The sequence below is a fragment of the Melanerpes formicivorus genome, unplaced genomic scaffold (assembly GCF_026170545.1).
Source record: "Melanerpes formicivorus ecotype bairdi unplaced genomic scaffold, bMelFor1.0.p_v2 SCAF_5, whole genome shotgun sequence".
NCBI lineage: Eukaryota > Metazoa > Chordata > Aves > Piciformes > Picidae > Melanerpes > Melanerpes formicivorus.
Genome location: NW_027142357.1, coordinates 31249281 through 31268296, shown reverse-complemented (window position 1 = coordinate 31268296; position 19016 = coordinate 31249281). Strand labels below are relative to the sequence as shown.

General features: G+C 44.8%; 1 protein-coding gene across 7 annotated transcripts in view; it reads right to left on the bottom strand.

Annotated features, from left to right (window-relative positions):
• KALRN (kalirin RhoGEF kinase) overlaps nt 1–16169 on the bottom strand; it is a 556957-nt gene extending 540788 nt beyond the window's left edge. For 3 of the 7 annotated variants that reach the window (XM_068139015.1, XM_068139017.1, XM_068139016.1), the window contains exon 1: nt 15816–16157. In XM_068139015.1, coding sequence (XP_067995116.1) covers nt 15816–15888 — 73 coding nt within the window. In that variant the 5' untranslated portion in view covers nt 15889–16157. Of the gene's footprint in view, nt 1–15815 lie in introns of all 7 variants that reach the window. The other 4 variants (XM_068139021.1, XM_068139024.1, XM_068139019.1 and 1 more) reach the window with 4 other exon arrangements.
• Between the last annotated feature and the right edge of the window lie 2847 nt (nt 16170–19016).

The window sequence follows — 19016 nt, the reverse complement described above, 5'->3', positions numbered from 1 at the left end:
TGCCAGAGGCTGTGTTTGTTTTACCTTGCCTAAAGAGAGAGGTTATGCAAAGGTAGTGGTGGTGCTAAGAATAACAAGATTTTCACCCTGAAGCCCTACAGAAGAGTCACAGATAAAAGTTACCTCTCAACACTAAAATGCAGCAATCCATAGAAATTCAGCAACTATTAATGCATACCAGCACTAAAAAGCATAACCTCAGAGAAGAAATGAAGAAAAGCAAGACAAGAATATAGTTATCCCAAGAGGAGTCTGATCACTATATTAGGAATGCAGCCATCCTTTCCAGAACTTGCTCAAAGGGGTACCTAGTTGCACCAATAGCCTCAAAACTGTGACCCTCAAGTATTAACTTCCAAAAAAGGGCAGTTTTAATATCTGAGTGCCTCTTAGGAGCTCAAATAGGTGGGTACTAACAATGGAGCCATCAGCACCTGCTCATCCAGGGAGGATATCTAAAACTCCTTTTTGTTGGAGACTCATCCAGGCATGATGAACAACTCCATGACAAGTTCTAAACTTCCAAGATAACGCATTCATTTACTTACTTCTGTGTAAAACTCTGACACTGCAACAGAAAGCTTTCCTGAGCATCAGCACATAACCCAAGGCAATCCATTGCATCTTGGCCATTTGTTTCTGGATTGAGAATAAACTTAAGTGATTTCAACATAATAGAAATATTGTGTAGAATCACACAATAGAAATATTGAGATGGTTTCAAGAGACTGAATACAAGATCTATATTCACTACTACATGCTGAATGCCTCCTATAAGGAGGTACAAACTCGGGCCAGTGCCCACCAAAGTCCCACTGCTCCTGCACTGCTGATATTCAACTGTGCAAAGATGAGGCATCAGGGACTGATGCTGCAACAGCCCATGGCTTTCTGAATTGATGTTGTTCAAGCTTCATTTACTGTAGCTAAGAGGTCTGGGTGACTTAACTCTGCTGTTTTAAGGTCTGGCATCATACTTATAACTCTACAGCAAAGTTAAGGACAAAACTTCTTTAAACTCCTGCATAAACTCCTTGGCCAAGGATGATTTTAAAATATTGGTTTACAGACAGTCAAAATAAAAACCATGGTAGTGTTTGATAAAAGATGACACCCCCAACCTCTGGAATCCCACTGCTCAAAGGGAAACAGGGCAGCCAAGATACTGCAGTATAACAAGCATAGTTTTGCTTTCCCCAGCAAAAGATCTGCAACTTTGCACTAACAACACACAGGACAAGTAAGATAGAGGGTGGAGAAAATAATTTGTCGCTGTCTGATACAGAAAGCAATAGGACTGCAATGGCAAAACAGCAAATTGATGCTCCTGTGGGTTCAGGCTGCAGCAGCACAGCACGTGAGTGCCCAAGAATGGTTCAAATCAGGTCATAAAATCCAGTTCATCAAAATAACCTTTTAAAAATAGATTGCTACAGTTGGCTTTCTCTGAAATTTCACTGCTTCAGGCTGCTGCCTGGGCCACTGTTTGCAGGGTGTCTGCACACCAAAAGGAAAAGTAATGACTAGGGAGGTTTAACTCAGTTCCTGGAACAGCTCTCAAGGAAAACACATACATAGATTGGAAGAGGAAAAAGGGAGCCAGGAGAGGAGATCCCTTCAGAAGTCATTACCTGCAGCTATTAATGTAGCTACATGTTAGACCAAAAAACAAAAAAAGGTAAAAAAAGAAGGAAACTTGGTCCTGCTTTATTTGCCTATGCACTCTGCATGCCTGCTAGTTTGGCACCCTGAATCTGCCTTCTGTGCTATCTTACTAGTTTCAAGATTTTTCAGCTTGTTGTCAGGTTCATCTTGTTTATTTGACATTCAGTTATTTTGTGTGCAAAGAGAGGTCACTGTGTACCCCAGAAGCAGGACAAGAGGAAAAGGAGTGACAGGTTCCCCCAACACTCTTGTTCAGTTCAACAAGACTGAGGCCAATTTGGATTAGAGACATCCAGAGAACAGAGGCAGGGAGCAGGGTTGATCATTCTTAAATCTTCCAGGTATATATGAGCCAAAGCAAGCCCCTGCTGGGGAGCTGTAGCCAGCAAAAAGTGCTGTGCTCTGGACAAGGAAGCGATGTAGAGACTGTGGTGAAGAGGGTGAAGAGATGTCCATCACCCATCTCTGCAGTCCACAGACTGGCAATCACTGCCTGAGGTATACCTTCCACAGCCCAACTCCAAATACAAAGATAACTTCCAAAAAGGAAAGTTGTCCTTGTCTATGTATTCCCATAGCAAGATGCAACATGACTTTCTATTGCTTGTCAGCATGAAAACTGTGCTTCAGAGTAGCACTTGCTTATAACACTTTGCAGTTGTCTCACTCACACGCTACATGGGAATGTTACTGGTAAATGCTGGCAGTATGGGGAATCAATTCAGCACTCTTCAGAAGGTCACAGGTATTTTTCTTATGCTGGACAATGCCACATTAAAAGAATGGCCCTGTCTAGAATGTCGACACACTGATTTTAAACTTTCTAGATACATTCCAAGAGGAAAAAGTATGAGAAAAAGTAAGACCAAGAAAAGGAAATCATATACTATGCTTATAGCTCTGTTAAACTGTATGGAACCAGCTGGGAGGTAGCTTCCCATGCCCTGAGTAACGAATGCACCCATGGGAGACATCCATAGCATAAACTTGGTGGCAGAGTGGTTGACTCTGCAGGGAAAGGGAATCTGGCACTCGTTAAAGACAACAGAAGCAGGATCAGAGCTGTAAATGGCTCCTGACAGCATTCTCTTCATGAAGAGATCTCTGTGAAATATGGAATATATTAGCAAACCTGGGCTGGAAAGCAAAGCACTTTTAGGTAGGTGGAACTTTTTAATAGCATGTCATTAAATCTCTCTTACATTTAGCATTTAATAGATGTAACTTTCACAGCAGCACACTCATTACAAAAAAAGACACAGAGGACCCTACCAAACAGTGAGCAGAACAAATCCTGAGCCTGACTGTCTCAGTTTGTCAGCATTCAGGTACCACGGTGATGAGCAAAATCATCTGGATGTCTTAATGCATTAAATTACAAATATCCTTACTCTGCTACTAGTCCTCTTTGGCCCCATCCCCACGAGTCTGTCAGCTGAACACAGACCAAAATTTCCACCTATGTAAATTACTGTAGCTCCTCTGCTGTGACATCAGGCCATTTTTTATAACAGATGTGGCTCTGACCTACATATATTTAAATATAAGGTCAGTGTAACAGACATCATAAGACCGTCTGACCCATAGTCAAGGTGTGTTAATCCCATTCCCAGGCCAAGATGTACAATCTGCCTGATGTAGGTAACTTGCATCCATAAATAGGCACCCACATCAAGTGGTTTAAGAAGAGCCAAGCCTTAGCACATCTCTCTGGTATCACCTGTCACTTTGGCAGTGACTTTTGACAACCCTACAGCAAAAAGGGATCAGTGCACTTCTCCTGGCTTCTGCCCTTCCAACAGAAGGTAAAGCAATGCACCACTTTGTCAGGGCTTGCTCCACCACCAGGACATGTGTTTCTCAAGAACATGTGCACAGTCTCAAGAAAACCACTTACTACAGCTTTGTATCTGATTATCTCTTTTTCATAGATGGGTTTGACGAGACCTCCCTATTCTACACAAAAACTGTGACCATTTAAGTGTTCCAAAATGCTGCACTAAATCTGTGTATTGTTTCTCATTACTATTCTCACCATTATAGAATAGAACAGAATATAGACTAGACTAGAATGGAATAGAATGGAATAGAATAGACCAGGTTGGAAGAGACCTTCAAGATCATCATGCCCAACCCATCAACCAATCCAACCCACCTAAACAACTAACCCATGGCACCAAGCACCCCATCAAGTCTCCTCCTGAACACCTCCAATGATGGTGACTCCACCACCTCCCCGGGCAGCCCATTCCAAAGGGCAATCACTCTCTCTGTATAGAACTTCTTCCTAACATCCAGCCTAAAATTATCACTGTAAATATTATCACTGTACATCACGAGGAGCCAAGCAAAACAAAGTACTTATTGTTTGTCCTGCACATCTTGAGCATTGCTTGACTTCTGAGGTGGACAAGTAGCTTTGACTGCCCAAGTAATAATCTACCACTCATTGGTTTTGAGCTATTGCACATGAGCATTGTAAGCCTCCCAAGCACAAACATCACAACTGAGATGAAGCTGAATCAGGTGCTGGAATCAATCCCAATCACAGCAACCAGGTCGAAGCTGCCAGTTACACCTTGCTGCCCAACTCAATGGTGAAGACATGTACCTTTTAAAAAGGGGGGAAAAAGAATGAAAGAAAAAAAGCTTTTCCCATGATAATGACTTACAGGCTGAAAAGTGTCATTGTGTCATTTTTTACAAACTCCCATTACCTCACAGATCAGTTTTAATTGATCTGAACTCATCTAATCAGAGTTTTACCTCTTTTCAGCTTTAGCAGCAGAGGTGTTTTAAACTGACTGTGTTAACAATTTTCTCCTAGCCTCAAAGAGTTCAAGACTGTTTTGATCAGGAATTTGATAAATAACCTGAAGCAGCAGACAGATTATAGGCTAACAAGAATCTGTAACAAACAGCTGACCTCTTCAACACCCCAGCTAACTTTTGAGCAGGGTTGAGTTGAACAGGAGCAAGCTGTTAATGGGAGATTCGTACACTGTAGCTCTAAGTCCTCAAAGCTCACAGGATCATTACTATTTACCCGGTAGGCCTGACTTGCTCTTTCGGACTAAATTTATCTGAACACTTCAGACTGATTCTATTAGCATCACTCCTGAACTGTCTGCCTCAGCACAGAACAGCAGAACAGGAAAGTTAAATTGCTGCAAACACAGTGGCAGTCAGATCCAAAGACGACAGCTCCTTGTGACACATTTCTGTGAGCAAGAGGCATTAAACGTGAAGCAGAGCACCCAAGGATGTTGGCTCTGTGTCTTTGCCCCATAGGGAAATGCCTTCTCTCCACAGCATCAAAGCAAGGCAGGCATTTGGTGCAGTCAACAGTAGAAGACTGCAGCGTGAAAGTAATGATATTCAATGGTGAGGGGCATCTGCTAGAAGAGAAAACCTTGTTATTTTTCCTGTGTTTTGCAGTAACCTCCTATGGCTGTTTTCCGCCTTCTGAGCACAGGCTTTGCCTGTTCCCTCCTTTCACTAGGTAGCCAAGGTCTGCCAATGTTTTTTTTCTCTCATGTGTTAAAAAATCGACGTTTGGCTTTCCATCCCAAAAGCTACAACTCAAATCAAACCTCTTATTGTCTCATTTTGCAATTTCCTTTGGCTTCTGACCTTCCTCACACTGACATCACTCGTTTCCCTTCCACAGAGGATGCAGACTGCAATCCTGTTCTCAGCCAAGCATCCTCCAGCTCTGAAGTGTTCTGCCAGATAACTTTATCAGATTCTTCCATTTATTTTTTTCAGGTTTCCCTACAGTTTTCTCATTTCTTCCCTATTTTTCTGCTTGTACTGTATTCTCAGCCATCTGCTCCAGACCCAGTGCTAGATTCTGTAACTCCTTTGGCTTGTCCTTCAGATGTGTTTAAAAGCAAAGCAAATTGAAGGACAAGTCTTTGGTTAAATGAATTCACAATCCACTTGACAGCTTTTATCAGCAGCACTTGATGGCAAGGACCATCTTTTTGTTTAGTGTTCAAGCAGCATCTGCTTCAGAAGGAATTAATCAGTGACTGAGGCAATAATACAAATAATAAACTCTGTCAGAAGAACCATTGTAACATAACGACAATATTGTAGGTCCTATAGAAGGACAGCCCTATGGAAGTTTTACTGCACCCATGCAAAAACTGGTCTTTTGTACCTATAGCTTCAAAAGCTACACAGACTGACAGGCAGAGAACTTGAAGGGCCTGCTGAAACCAAAGGCAGCCTGCTGAAACTTTCAATCTGGAGTTTTCACTGAAGTTGTCCCATGGGAAAAGACAGTAGTAAACAGTGGAAGAGAAACACAGTCTAGACATTTCCACCGAAAGTAAATCTGCTTCCACAGGGTTCTGCATATTTCTTGCTAGCTATTTTTTTTAAACTCTTAGAGATTTATTCTTACTACAATTTAAATGTATCTGTTATATCCCATAACATGATGATGATGAAAGACACTAAAATAGCAAAGTATTGCAGGCCTTTGATACCATTTTACAAAACAGGGAATTAAAGCCAGAGATGAACAGAAATTGTCCATCCACTCCCAAAGCTGTGGTGTGCTTTCTCTTGCTGTTTAACTAAGGGGGTGCAAAAAAAAACAGAGGAATTAAAATGCATCCAGTTGGATGAACTTCTGCCTGATGCTAATGAGCTGTGGACTCAGAGAAACCAAAGCCTCCAGCTAAGCCTACACATCTCATATCGGTAACTGCCTGGGATTGGAACATGCTTTAGAAACAGAATGGTTTGGAAGAGAGCTTTAAAGGTCATCTAGTCAAACACCCCTGCAGTGAGTAGGAACACCTTCAACTAGCTCAGGTTGCTCAAAGGCCCTGCAATGTTTCCAGGGATGGGACATCTACCACCTCTCTCTAGGCAACCTGTGCCAGTGTTTCATCACCCTAAGTGTACAACATTTCTTCCATATATCTAGCCTAAGTACAAAATAATTACTCCTTGCCCTGTTGCAACAGGTTCTGATAAATGTCTGTCCTCATCTTTCTTATAGGCTCCCTTTAAACATTGAAAGGTTGCAATAAGCTCTCCCTGGTACCTTCTCTTTTCTTCTCCTGGTTGAACAACACCAACTCTGTCTTTCTTCACAGGAGAGGTGTTCCACACCTCTGATGATCATCTTTGTGGTCCTAGCCTTAAGGCTTTCATTCCCTTTTTCAGTAAGATGTTTTAAATAAACAAAAATTTCTTTGAGCAAGGGCCTGAGGTTTTGGCTTCACAATGTACACTCTAGTGAGTCTAATAAAATATACTGAAACAAATTAATTCTGTCTTTGCTAATCAGCTTAGCTTCTCAGGGCTTCCACACTGACGGATGTCTATTTGTATCACAACAATCTATGGTAGACCATAACTTTTCATTCCTGAAAAGCGCTGCTGCAAAGCTCTTTGTTTTCAGCATGGATGCTGTTTGGCACAACAGTTTGACATTCACTTACAAGACGGGTGAAAAATATGCACTGCTAATTTTCCTAAGTGCCATGCCAGCATCTCCGGAGGCCATGCACTTGCCTACCTTCCCATACAGTAATACAATTTGCTCCCAGCTAATAAAGGGGACGTCACACCAGCTAAGGACAGACTTTAGTTAGGATGTCCCCTTTCCTCACTATAGAATGATATATTCACGGCAAAGAGCTAAAGCTGATAACATCTTCAAAACACATCTTTTTTTCCCCCTAACACAGGGGATACAAACTGATAATCCCTGCAGATCTCCTTTTTCTCCCCCATTGCCCCCGTGGTTTATCATGTCCAATTAGCCATCTGCCATGCCTGCACTGCCATACAAAGGAAGCCTGCTCTCCTTCACCACAGCCCATCAGCAGGGCTATTGTCCCAGCTGACAAACAAGAATCAGACACTATTGTTTCCAGCTGAGGATGCTGCTCCCAACGTAGGCTGCCAGTTGCCATTAAACCAGCGGGAGTGCCAGGGTACACTCCAGGAGGCAGGAACCATGCCAACAGCTCTGGTATTACCGGGAAACCCTGGCAGAGCTCTTCTTGCTAGATATATTTTAATCTCAGGTAACAAATCAACCTGAGCCAACTACCACTTTTCATAGCCCAACTGCACCAGAGCCTGCCTGACCTACTGCTTTTACTATGTCACCAAGTGCTCACTTCTCAAAGAAAGGTTCACAATCCCTGGAGGAGAGCAAGATGGTGGAACCAAATCTTCCTTTGTAATGATTTTATTTTAAAAGGTAAGGCATGCCTTCTGCCCTGTCTTCAGCATAGGTTGTTGTATGTGCACACACACACACGCACACAAATAGTTCAAAAAACCTGAAAACTCCCTTAAATCTACACGGGTACCAATTACACGACAAGGTTAATTTAATTTCTCTCACAAACAAAACACACTCATCCTTCTTCCCAAGGCCACTTCACTAACAGAAATGACCAGAGCAGCTGCTCTGCCAGTCACTGAGATGTTAAATTGAAGATCATTTCCTCTTATTATTCTCAGTGAAGCATAATGTGACCTTACACTAAAAAGTACAGACTGCCTAATTATGGTAGTTTTGTTCCATCAATGAAACTGAAATGCTGGTTCATATAATTAAAGGGGGGGGGGAAGACATTTCATTTTTAGTTTTAATGGCAAATTGTTGCCTTGAAGTGGGAGTGCGAGAAAACAGGCCTATGTGCCTATATGTTCTCAGTCATTATGCTGTGTAATTTGGAAGAAGCAGAAAACACTCCTGGACTTTAGTAACAAAGCCACACGTGTTGATAAGGGAGAAAGAACCCCAATAAACCACAACTCATTCCAAGCACTAATTAATGAAAATGAGCAAACAAAATTAATATTTATATTTAAAAATAGAAAGATAATTGTCTCTTAAACCTTTGATTAGGAAACAGGAATTACAGAAACTTTTAACAAATGTTAAAAGCAGGAGCAGGGAAGTCATTGTACCCCTGTACTCTGCACTGGTTAGGCCACAGCTTTGAGTACTGTGTCCAGTTCTGGGCCCCTCAGTTTAAGGAGAACATTGAGACTCTTGAACGTATCCAGAGAAGGGCAACGAGGCTGGGGAGAGGCCTCAAGCACAAGCCCTACGAGGAGAGGCTGAGGGAGCTGGGATTGTTTAGCCTGGAGAAGAGGAGGCTCAGGGGAGACCTCATTGCTCTCTACATCTACCTGAAGGGTGGTTGTAGCCAGGAAGGAGTTGGTCTTTTCTCTCAAGCAACCAGCAGCAGAACAAGAGGACACAGTCTCAAGCTGCACCAGGGGAAGTTTAGGCTCGAAGTGAGGAGAAACTTTTTCACTGAGAGAGTCGTTTGCCATTGGAATATGCTGCCCAGGGAGGTGGTGGAGTCTCCGGTCTGTGGTGATGGTTTGGACTTCATGATCTTTGAGGTATCTTCCAGCCTTGGTGATACTGTGATACGTGGTCTTTCACACACCAGCATTGCACCTACATAATTATAATATACCACTTTGGATCTGCTGAATAGTTCAGAATTAAATAAATGGAATGCAACTGTATCTAATGTTATTCCACAGTCATCATGTATGTAGTGATTTTTGCAATGACTTACAACAGAAAGAAACCCTTCTTTCTGGATTCAAATATTGGGCTCACTCTGAAACAAACCTGAAATATGACATGAATACTTAAATATTCTGCTGAAATATTACTCCATCCATAACGCAAATTCCTCTGTCATGGGTTGAGTTGAATTTGATGAGGACATTCAGTAACATGCTGCCATCATGACAGCATCAAAACTGGAAGTGTTAGTTGGAGCAAAGTATCATGGGGCTTGAAGTTCAGATTGTAACATGAGAGGCTTCCTGTTCCAGTTGCTGATTCCAGTCTCCACTGTTGGTCTTTTCCGCTGGGCTGGTTGTGGGTCGGGGTGGGAGAGATCACTCCTTCTGCTACTGCTTCTGCATTTTGCTGCACTTTTCTGCACCAAGGTAATTGTGTATTCTATCATTTCCAGTAAAACTCTTTATCTCAGCTCTATCTCTTTTTGTGTGTCACTTTCCCTCACTTCTGTGTGGGGAGAGTGGGGCTTTGTGAGTATGAGCTGTGTTAACCCAGGACCTCCTCTAAATCCTATTTCAACACATTCGAGTCCACGTATCCCGTTGGTGACTGACTCGCACCTAGATTTGTGTCTGCCATCGGGATGCCTCAGCCAAGTTCTGTTTTCAGTTACATGCATGAAAACTCCCTAACAGTTCCCCTAAGCGCTCTGGATCTACCACAACAGTAACAGAATCTGTCCCAGAACTCAGTGGGACAGATAAAATTCAAAATATTATGCCATCTTTCTTTTACGACTTTCCACACTTTAGGGTTCTCCATTCAGACAATCAAAATTGACTTCTCTTTTTATACCCAGCTTTCATTTACAACACATATATTGTAATACTCGCTGTTGCTCTTGCCAGATTTGCTAGGCAAAATTCCCCAAGTGGCAGAGTTCCTTCAGTTAAACACAGGGTGCGTGTGCCACGCAGGGCTGTAAAACGGGAGTTGTTTGTCCAAAGAAATATTAAAAGCAAGACACCAGTCCAAATCAAACAAAAAGCACAAATACCTCTAAGTTGCTTTGTGACTTACTTGAAGTTCCAGCCGTAAAACACACAGCACTATGGGTTTATAAGGCCTAATACTCCATAAGTATTTTCTTTGATATAACTATGAAGGACTTAAAATACCACTGGGTACTGTATGGTACGTGTCGCCATGGAGCAATAAAGCTGCTATACATCCATAATCAACCTTCCTAGAGACCATAAGGTCACAGCAGCTGAAATAACAGAATACTTCATCCCCAACTTTCAAGAGGCCCTGAGCACCTGCCTGGTTGGAGGACTCCCCAGCAGGCTCTTAACCCAAGGGTGTGCTTGGAAATTAAACCCAAAAAGAAACTCCACCACCAAACCCATCAAAGTTGCTCCTGCTTTTTAAACCCTCATGTTTTCCCAGCATGTTATTATTACAAGACTTGATAAAATACACTATGGGTGGCAGGCAGTGGGAAACAGCAGTAGTTCTATTTGCCTGGCCAAGTTGGGTGCTCCCTTGCATTTGTGCAGCTCATCAGCCTAAGACACACACAGCCATCTAAGGCCACACGCAAAATCATCTATATCAGCACCGGGAAGATGGTACAGAGCTACTCTGATGACTTGGGGATAGCACTTTTCTTCTTTCATAGTTTCAACCCTAAAACACAGCATAAGCAACAGGTCACTCCCCCAGGAACTCCTGTATGTATTGTATCAAGTCTTATTGCATTGCCTGTGGCCTTTGCTAACATCTGTGCTATAAGCTTGCACCTGTGCTGTAACTTGCACTCTTGTACCCTGTCCTGGAAATCCAGGACTGTGAGCTGAATTCAGTACATACTGGCTCTGAACAGAAGCTGGGTGTGAAAAGCCTCTTTCTCTGGAAGTAATTCTGTTCAGCGTTAATTGAATTAATATCAAATAGAATAAATATCTTCCTACTGGCCTATAACAATGCAATCTCATCCAGAAGAAACACATTGTAAATGACTACCAGATGTCACTCTTGTTGCCCTATATGTACTTTTGAGTGAGGAAGAAGTCAAAAAATGTGGGAAATAAATGCCTTTTCTGAACACAAAGTGCTAATTTAAATGGCTCCCTTTCAGGATTAGACAAAAAGAGATACTTCCCTTTTGTCACAAGGCCAAACAAATCAACAGGTTCTGTCCCATTTCTGAGCAGCATCTGCAGGGTGAGAGTGGGAAGAGAACACTCATTCCCACCAAGACCACCTGATTCACCTTCATGCCCACTGTCACATCTACATGCCAATTCCCAGTCTAGCAGAGCTCTCTCAGAGTCCTGAGGAGAACACAGGTCAAAACCAAGGGAGAGTCACACAGCCTTCCCCATGCACTGAAGTACCTAGAGACAGAGGTTTGGAAAGATTTGGGTCCCCACCCGTGGTATGATAAACATCTTCTTCCTCCATGCCAATCACATGAGAAAAAACAAAAGCCATGAAATAAGGAAAGGAACAAAACTCATATTCCTGACAGGGTTAGAAGTCAAAGCCTCCAGAGAGTGGCACAGATTTTAATTAGCAGTTATCACCCTAAAAAACAAATGAACTTTCAAAGTGGCAGGTACAACCTGACAGTCTTTTCTATAATAGAGCCTTTTTCATCAGCACACATTACCAGACCAGGTCTTATAAAGTCTCTAGGTGAGGAAGTTGGGCATTACACAAACATCTCACCCCCAGTGACATCTCAATTGAATTCATTTATCTGCCTTACGAGGAGACACTTGATTCCATCAACCTCAAGGAGCACTTCTGTGCAGGCATCACTTCAAGCTCATCTATTGTTCAAACAGCCTGGACACTGCCAATCATTTTGAAGTTATTTAGTAGCAAAGTTGCCAGTCACTTGTGCATAAATGAACAACGCTGAAAGTATAACGGTTGATGGAAAGCAGAAAGCAGACAGAGTAATTCATTGTAGTCAAAGAAGATGGAACAATATCAATTTTCTGCTCACTCACAGGAAGTATCAATGACAAAGTCAGCATCTTTGTATCAGATATAATCAATGTTACCCTTAAGTGCCAGAAAAATAAAGTAGAAAATAAAACTGAACCTGCTGGTGGATAAGAAATATTGATAATTATCCTTGCCAGTAATTGGTAGTTTGCTAAACTGTTCTGCCACTGACCTCTATAAATATTTACAATTTGGTAAAAGATTTCCTTGTATGTTTCACCTCTGCTTCCAAAACACTCTGCAGAAACTCCTGCAGCTTAAGCGTGAAGGTAAAGCTTTCCATCTATATTAGCATCCAAGGGATATCCATCATTTGTATTCTTTGCAAAGTGACTTACTTGATGTTTGAAACAAGTATTTGGATTCAGTTCCATGCAATATAAAAGCCTCAGTACACATTTAATACAGGACACAGAGTTCCAGACAACTTGATCATATTTTATTTGTCACCAAAATAGACTTAAGAAACTTAATAAGGAATAATTAGGCATAGATTTGGCTCCTTACTCAAACAGAAGCAATAGACATCACACTGAAATTACTGCCTCGACTCAGCAGCCTGTGTTATCCCAGAAATCAGAGCTGGAGACCACAATAATAATTTCTGCCCTTAAAGTCCCTCTGCCTGCTAATTTTTATCCCAATTACATGGAAGTAATTCTCTAGAAGAAGACTGAATTACTCTCTGCATATATCTGATGATGAAAATTAGAACAATCCCTACCCTGCCTGTCCCGGGGGAGGTTTAACTGACTGCCAGCATGAGCCACACAGGTGTTAAATCAGCCCTTTTCTTAAAAATTCATTCCTAATTCTCATCAGTGTAAGCACCAGAACAGACCTTCCTTTATTACCTCGTGTTAATTCCTTCAGTTCAACTTTCCAGCTAGAGCTCAGAGAGCTGCTGTCTCAACTGTAATCTCTGATAAGGGACCGCTGCAACCCCCGAGTGCTTGGGCGCTGCTGGGGGAGCAGCTCCCCGTGCGGCGCCATCCCCAGCATCAGCCTCTGCTGCTGGTACCAGAGAGCAGCCTATCGATCCTCCCGGCTCAGTGCAAAGGCCAGCTGGTGCTAAAAGCCTTGCAGTGAGGTATTCGTTCTTTGGACTCCGTTTCTTTCACTGAGAATAATGAGTTCATGCTTTTCCATGCAGTAGCCATGAATTTGGGAAGAGTTTAGGCAGTTTAGAGTACACTTGTGCTGTTGGATCAGCTAATCTTCCAACAACAAAGGTTCATTTTTCATCTGATATGAACATAAGCCACAGTGGTTATGCTTTGCTAACTCAGAACACAAGTCAGGACAGAAGAAATAGAAGGAAAAAGCTAATATTAAGGGAAAAGATGTTCAGTTAGTGCAGGTCTCTGCAGTAACTACAAATCAGAATCTCTAACAGGGTCCTTAACCAGGCAAGACTGCCATTAACAACCAAAACAAGCAATCAAAGAATCAGTTGTGTCCTGTCTACAGTTGTTTTCCTAAGCTTCACCTCAGCTGTTCCCTCTGCCATCCATTAAACCCATCCTCAGACAGGCACAACAGCAGTGCACAAACCCCGAAGTGAACGGTGCACAAACAATGCAGGAAACCAAGAGTGCAATTCCAGGCCAGCCATGCCTGCTCTCGTGCTTTTCCCCCACTCCTCAGTGACACTGCCTGGCCATTGCAAACCGCTGACAATAAAAGTGAGTTACAAAGAAGTGAAGGGTTTTTTTCATGCCATCATTTTGGACACAAGATGCTACATAATGGTGCAGAAACAAGAATTTTGCTGTCTCCTTCAATTACGCTTAAGGTGGACAACCATCAGGGATGGCCTGTGCAAGTATGCTTCAGTGAAAGAACATGGCCTAGGCATCCCTTCCAGGCCCAGGTTCCTGGGATTTTGTGTCCTTTAGAAGCAGAGGTATTAGGAGACTTTCTGAAATCTCCAGGTTAAACAATAAAAGTAACAACTATATTCCCAGGTCTACAGGTGAAATTCCAGGTGAGAGAGGCAGACTTGAAGAAATGTCTGGTCACATGAGTCCCTGTGCTTATTTCTCATTTAAGAACACTTTTTTGATGTAAGCAAGACAGCCTTGACTCACTCCAAAATTCAATTCTGCTAACATGCTCATGTTGAGAAGGCAGTGTAACAGAGAAATGGTTCCCCTTTGGGTGAAGGAAGGGAGAGAAAGAAAAGGTGGGGGGAACTTTAATTAACAGGTTTCTTTTAAAAGGAAAATTGATAGGTTCCTTTTCTTTTTTTAGACAAATCTGAAATTGTTGAAACTTAGGAAATTAGCTTGTAACCAGGTAGGCTATCAACAGGCAAATATCCTATGGCTTAATGGCCTGTCGATCACAAGATGCACACAGCCAGACCTTATTATAGTTATCCTCTAGATCAAAGGGTTTTCACATAAACGGGGTGCAGTCTACCATAGCAGGGAGCTGCTGCAGGCCTTCAGGATTTTACTTCTTTAAAGTTTTGATGATTACATAATTGTTTTTTGTAACTGGAGCTCAAAGCACTGTGTGTAGCTAATGAGCAGGTAGAAGGACAAAAACAGCTGAAAAGCAAAGACTTGACAAACAGCTGCGGCAGTAAATGTCAGTCCTAGCCTAAAAGGGTTAATCCCCTTATGAAACAAGCATTTAATCCTTTACCATTTTTAATTAAAAAAATCTACCAAGAAGCCTATAATACTTTCTCAAGATTTTGTCGGGGGAGGGGCAGGGCGGGGAGCAAACCACAAGTTGTTTCAGTCGAGATGCTGATCCTGTGCAAAGCCATGTTTCAGAGCTGAGGGCTCCCACACAAACACCACCACACATAACGGGTGGTGCAGTGGGGACCCCGGCACATACCCACTGCCCGGAGAATTTAATTAGCCACTGCATCGTTAGCGAAGGCCCCACACCACGCGCTATGTATCCCAGATACACTTCAGCTCCATTTCAGCATCTTCCGAAAGGGCAGAGTGAAACCCTGGGCTCTCACCCAGCCCTCAGACTTTGCGAGCCCGTGCCCGCGGGGTCAGCATCCCCGACCGGTAGCGCGGCTGCGGCGAGCGCTGCCCGGGGCGGCTTTTGCCCTCACTGCCCCCCACGAGGGTAGCAGGAGGGGCGGCCAGGGGCAGCGGCAGCGCCCGGCGCTTCGCCCGGACGGAGCGGGGTGGGCAGGGCAGGCAACCGGCTCTACTCCCAAATACCAGCCGGTACCCGGGAGGCCGCCGCTGTCCCGGCCGGGAACCTGGCGGGGCCCAGCCGGCACAAGCCTCCCGCGGGGGCGACAACGCGGCAACTCTGCCCGAGCATCCCCGCGGGGCTTTTGTACCTGCCCGGGGCGGGTGCCTGGCCAAGTCCCCATCCGAGGCAGGCGGCGGCGGGAGCGCTGTAGCATCCTCCCGGGGGCGGGAGGGGAGACCCCAGCACGGACAAGCAGAGGGGCTGCGGCAGACAAAGCGAGGAGGCAGGCGGGGACCCCCTTCCATTCCCCTCCTCTCCCCTCCCCGCGGCTCCGCTGCCGACGGTGCCCGAACCACCGCCAGCCCCGCATCCCGCGGCGGAGGGAGGGCCCGGCTCTCCTTCGGCTCCTTCCCCGTGGCTCTCTTACCTGTTCGGAAGAAAGCATCCACCTCGGAGTCGGGGACAGCGCCTTCCTCTGCCGCCCCTTCGGCGGGATTCATGGCTGGGGGAGCGGCGGCGGCGAGCCCAGCGGCTGGTAATATCCAGTGAGTTAGAGAGGAAGAGAGCCGAGAGAGAGAAAGAGGGAGGGAGAAGAGGAGGGAGGGATGGAGGAGCGTTTAGCAGCGAGCCCTGCCGAGCGCCGCCCGGATCATCCTTTCCGCGGTGCCTGCGGGGCGGCTGCCCCGGGGCTGGGCTGCGCTGCCCCCGGGCTGCGCTGGGCTATGCTGGGCGGCGCGGCCCAGGGCGGGGTGCCGGTGCCAAGCCCCCCCCCGCCGCAGCCGGCCCCCTCCCTTCCACCCGCTATTGTTCCGACCTGCTCCGCTCCCCCGCGCCGCCGCCGCTGCCCCTCGCCGCGCTGACAGCCCAGCCCAGCCCGGCCCGGCCCCCGGCGGCCGCCCCCGCCGCTTCCCTACCGGCACTTCCTGAGCCAGGCCGGGGCCCGCCGGGGCAGCCCCTCTGCGGGGCGCGGCCGCTCCGCGCAGTAGCGCGCTGCGGGCGGGGGCCCAGCTGCTGCCGGCGGGGCGGGCCGGGTACAGGTGCGGGTACCGACACTCCAGAACGGCGGGGGGGGATTTTTTTATTTCGTACCCCCGTGCGCTCCACATCCGTTTGGATGTGCACCACCGGTCTGCACCGCTGCCGTGTCTCCCCTCCGATGTATAACCGCGGGGACACGGCACAGCTGTCGGCTGCCAGCCAGGCAGGTACCCGGGCAAAGAGTGACCGCCGGTGTGGTTACATGGAATAATTTCTTGTCTTTGGTTTGGGTCTTGGTGGTGGCTTCTGGGTTTTTTTGTTCCTGGGCTGTGAGGCACGAGTGCTTTAGAAACGATCAGTGAAACTGCACGTTGTTGCAGGTATGGCTTGCTATTTTATTCTTTATAGTCCTAGGTGAGGAGCGAGCCAAAAAAAGACATTGAAAACCAAGACCCTGATCCCAGATCACACATTGATTCAGCTAGCTAAATGGTTTTAATTTCCCTGCTGTAGCTCCAATATTTGCGATTTGGGACAAAATCTGTTGTCTCAAAAGGAGTGCCGTGAGGAATACTTGTTTCTACTTTGCTAGCAGCTGTGTTAAATAGTATTGCCTGAGCCCAGATATCAAGATTTCAAGCACAGATGGGCAGAGATAGACAGAAAGACAGATGTTTGCCATTTGGGCACTTTCTTCTCCTGTTCACCTATTTGAAGTCTCGCTAGCTCCTCGTTCTTCCGTGATAGCGTAACAGCTCTAAAGCTATCAGCCAGCTCAAGGAGAAATGCTACTGTCCCACGTATTCAAAACACCATTGTAAAAGAGGAGTGTTACTCTCACACCTCACAGTTGTTTGTCTTTGCTACCTCTACCATTAGAATGAAAAAGCAAGTGCTGGAGTAATAACCCCTCTGGTGGTATTGCCCACGGATAACCTATCCTTGCTGCAAAACCACATCACTCCTAAGAGCAAAAGACTTTTAGACAGCAGGTCCCATGGCCTCAGTGTTATTATCCTGTAAGGGTAGTGCCCAATCACTTTGCCACTGAGAAACTCTGATATCTAAGGGACTCTGTAGGTGCAAGGGACAAAGTCAGCTGTAGAAGATGAAGACAAAACATCTCCAGGAACCCAGTCACCACAGAGGGACTTGCTGAAGTGCTTCAAAAGAGCTAGGCACCAGTCTAGTGCATATCAAGAAAGGAAAATCATTGAATAATAGAAATCTCAGAGCCAACTGGTTGTAAGTGATACTGTTTGGATCATATCTCAATCTGTCAGGTAAGTTAGCAGCTGAGGCTAGCAGAGCCTTTCCAGTTTCAGCCCAGAATATTTTAGACACCGGAGGAACATGGGTTTCCTCCATCTGATCTCTCCAGATCATAGAGGAAGGCTGGATTTGGATGTAAGCTCAATGACTAGATATATTGCACTTGATAAAAAGGCTAAAAATTCCCCTGTGAAAACATAACTGTCAAAATGGCATTGACCAGATGCAATGAGCACAGAGATCCCAGTCACATCTTGCCTGACCTTACTGTTTACTACTGGAATTGAAACAGAATTGAGAAGCAAATTGTATGTCATGCCCAGGGACTACAGAAATAAGAGCAAATACATAGAGATATATCTAGCATTTAATTTTCCTCTGGCTGCCTTATTCCCGCCTTTCTGATCTCTGATCTGCTGGCCATTTCACAAGCCTAACACCAGCTGGTGTTAACTGAAGCCATTTACCTTTTCATGTTTATGGATAAAATGGGTCATTTGACAACTATGTGCAGAAAATATCAACACAAAAGCTCTGCCCAGGCTGCTGAAGCTTATTGGAGACCTCTATGCTGCCCTCTGAGCTCACCTCCTTAGGACAATCAGGATGCTTGGGCAACCTCCATATCAGGAGTGTCTGCAATAGGATATTACCATAGTACAAGCACCTGATTACAATCAGTTTTTCAAGGAGCAGACTTTCTTCATTGAACATTTAGCCCTTCCATGTCACACCACAATGCAGAACAGCTTTCCATCTTCCTGGCTTAAGCAAGCATCACCATTTCAAATCTCATCTCGAGATCTCAGCTCTGGGTATTCACTAGTTACAACCCAGACTGCCTCCCTAATCTTCATTCTCCCATAGACTTTTACCAGCACGTTGATTGTGAGTGTGGGCTAAAGCCCTGCTAGCTAGGAAGAATGCATATTCCTCACAAAGCACTTTGAATCTGCTCAGGATTTGGTACGATCTGGTGGATTTTGGAGTCAAAATATTTCCCTTTCAGGAGCATCCCTAGAAGCTAGACTGGAGTTGACCATAGACAGGGAAGGTTTAGCATCATCCAAAGTAAATTGATGTTGTCAATGACAGAGAAATTTATGTTCTTCTTTCTTTATGAACCATGCAGGCATGGCCTGCAGCCCCAGTTGTAGCAATCACATAGGCTACAGGAAACATTTTTGTCAGTATAAGCTGCCATCAAATGTGTTAGAAAATGCTGAGGAAGGGTGAGCAGTTCCTCTAGCTATCCTGCCATGCTGATACCTACACAGATGCCTGGTTAATGATTAAACCAGTAAAGGCATTTATATTTAGCCATATAAAATACTGATATTTTCTGAAAACAAATGACTTTTTTCTTTGCAGAACGACT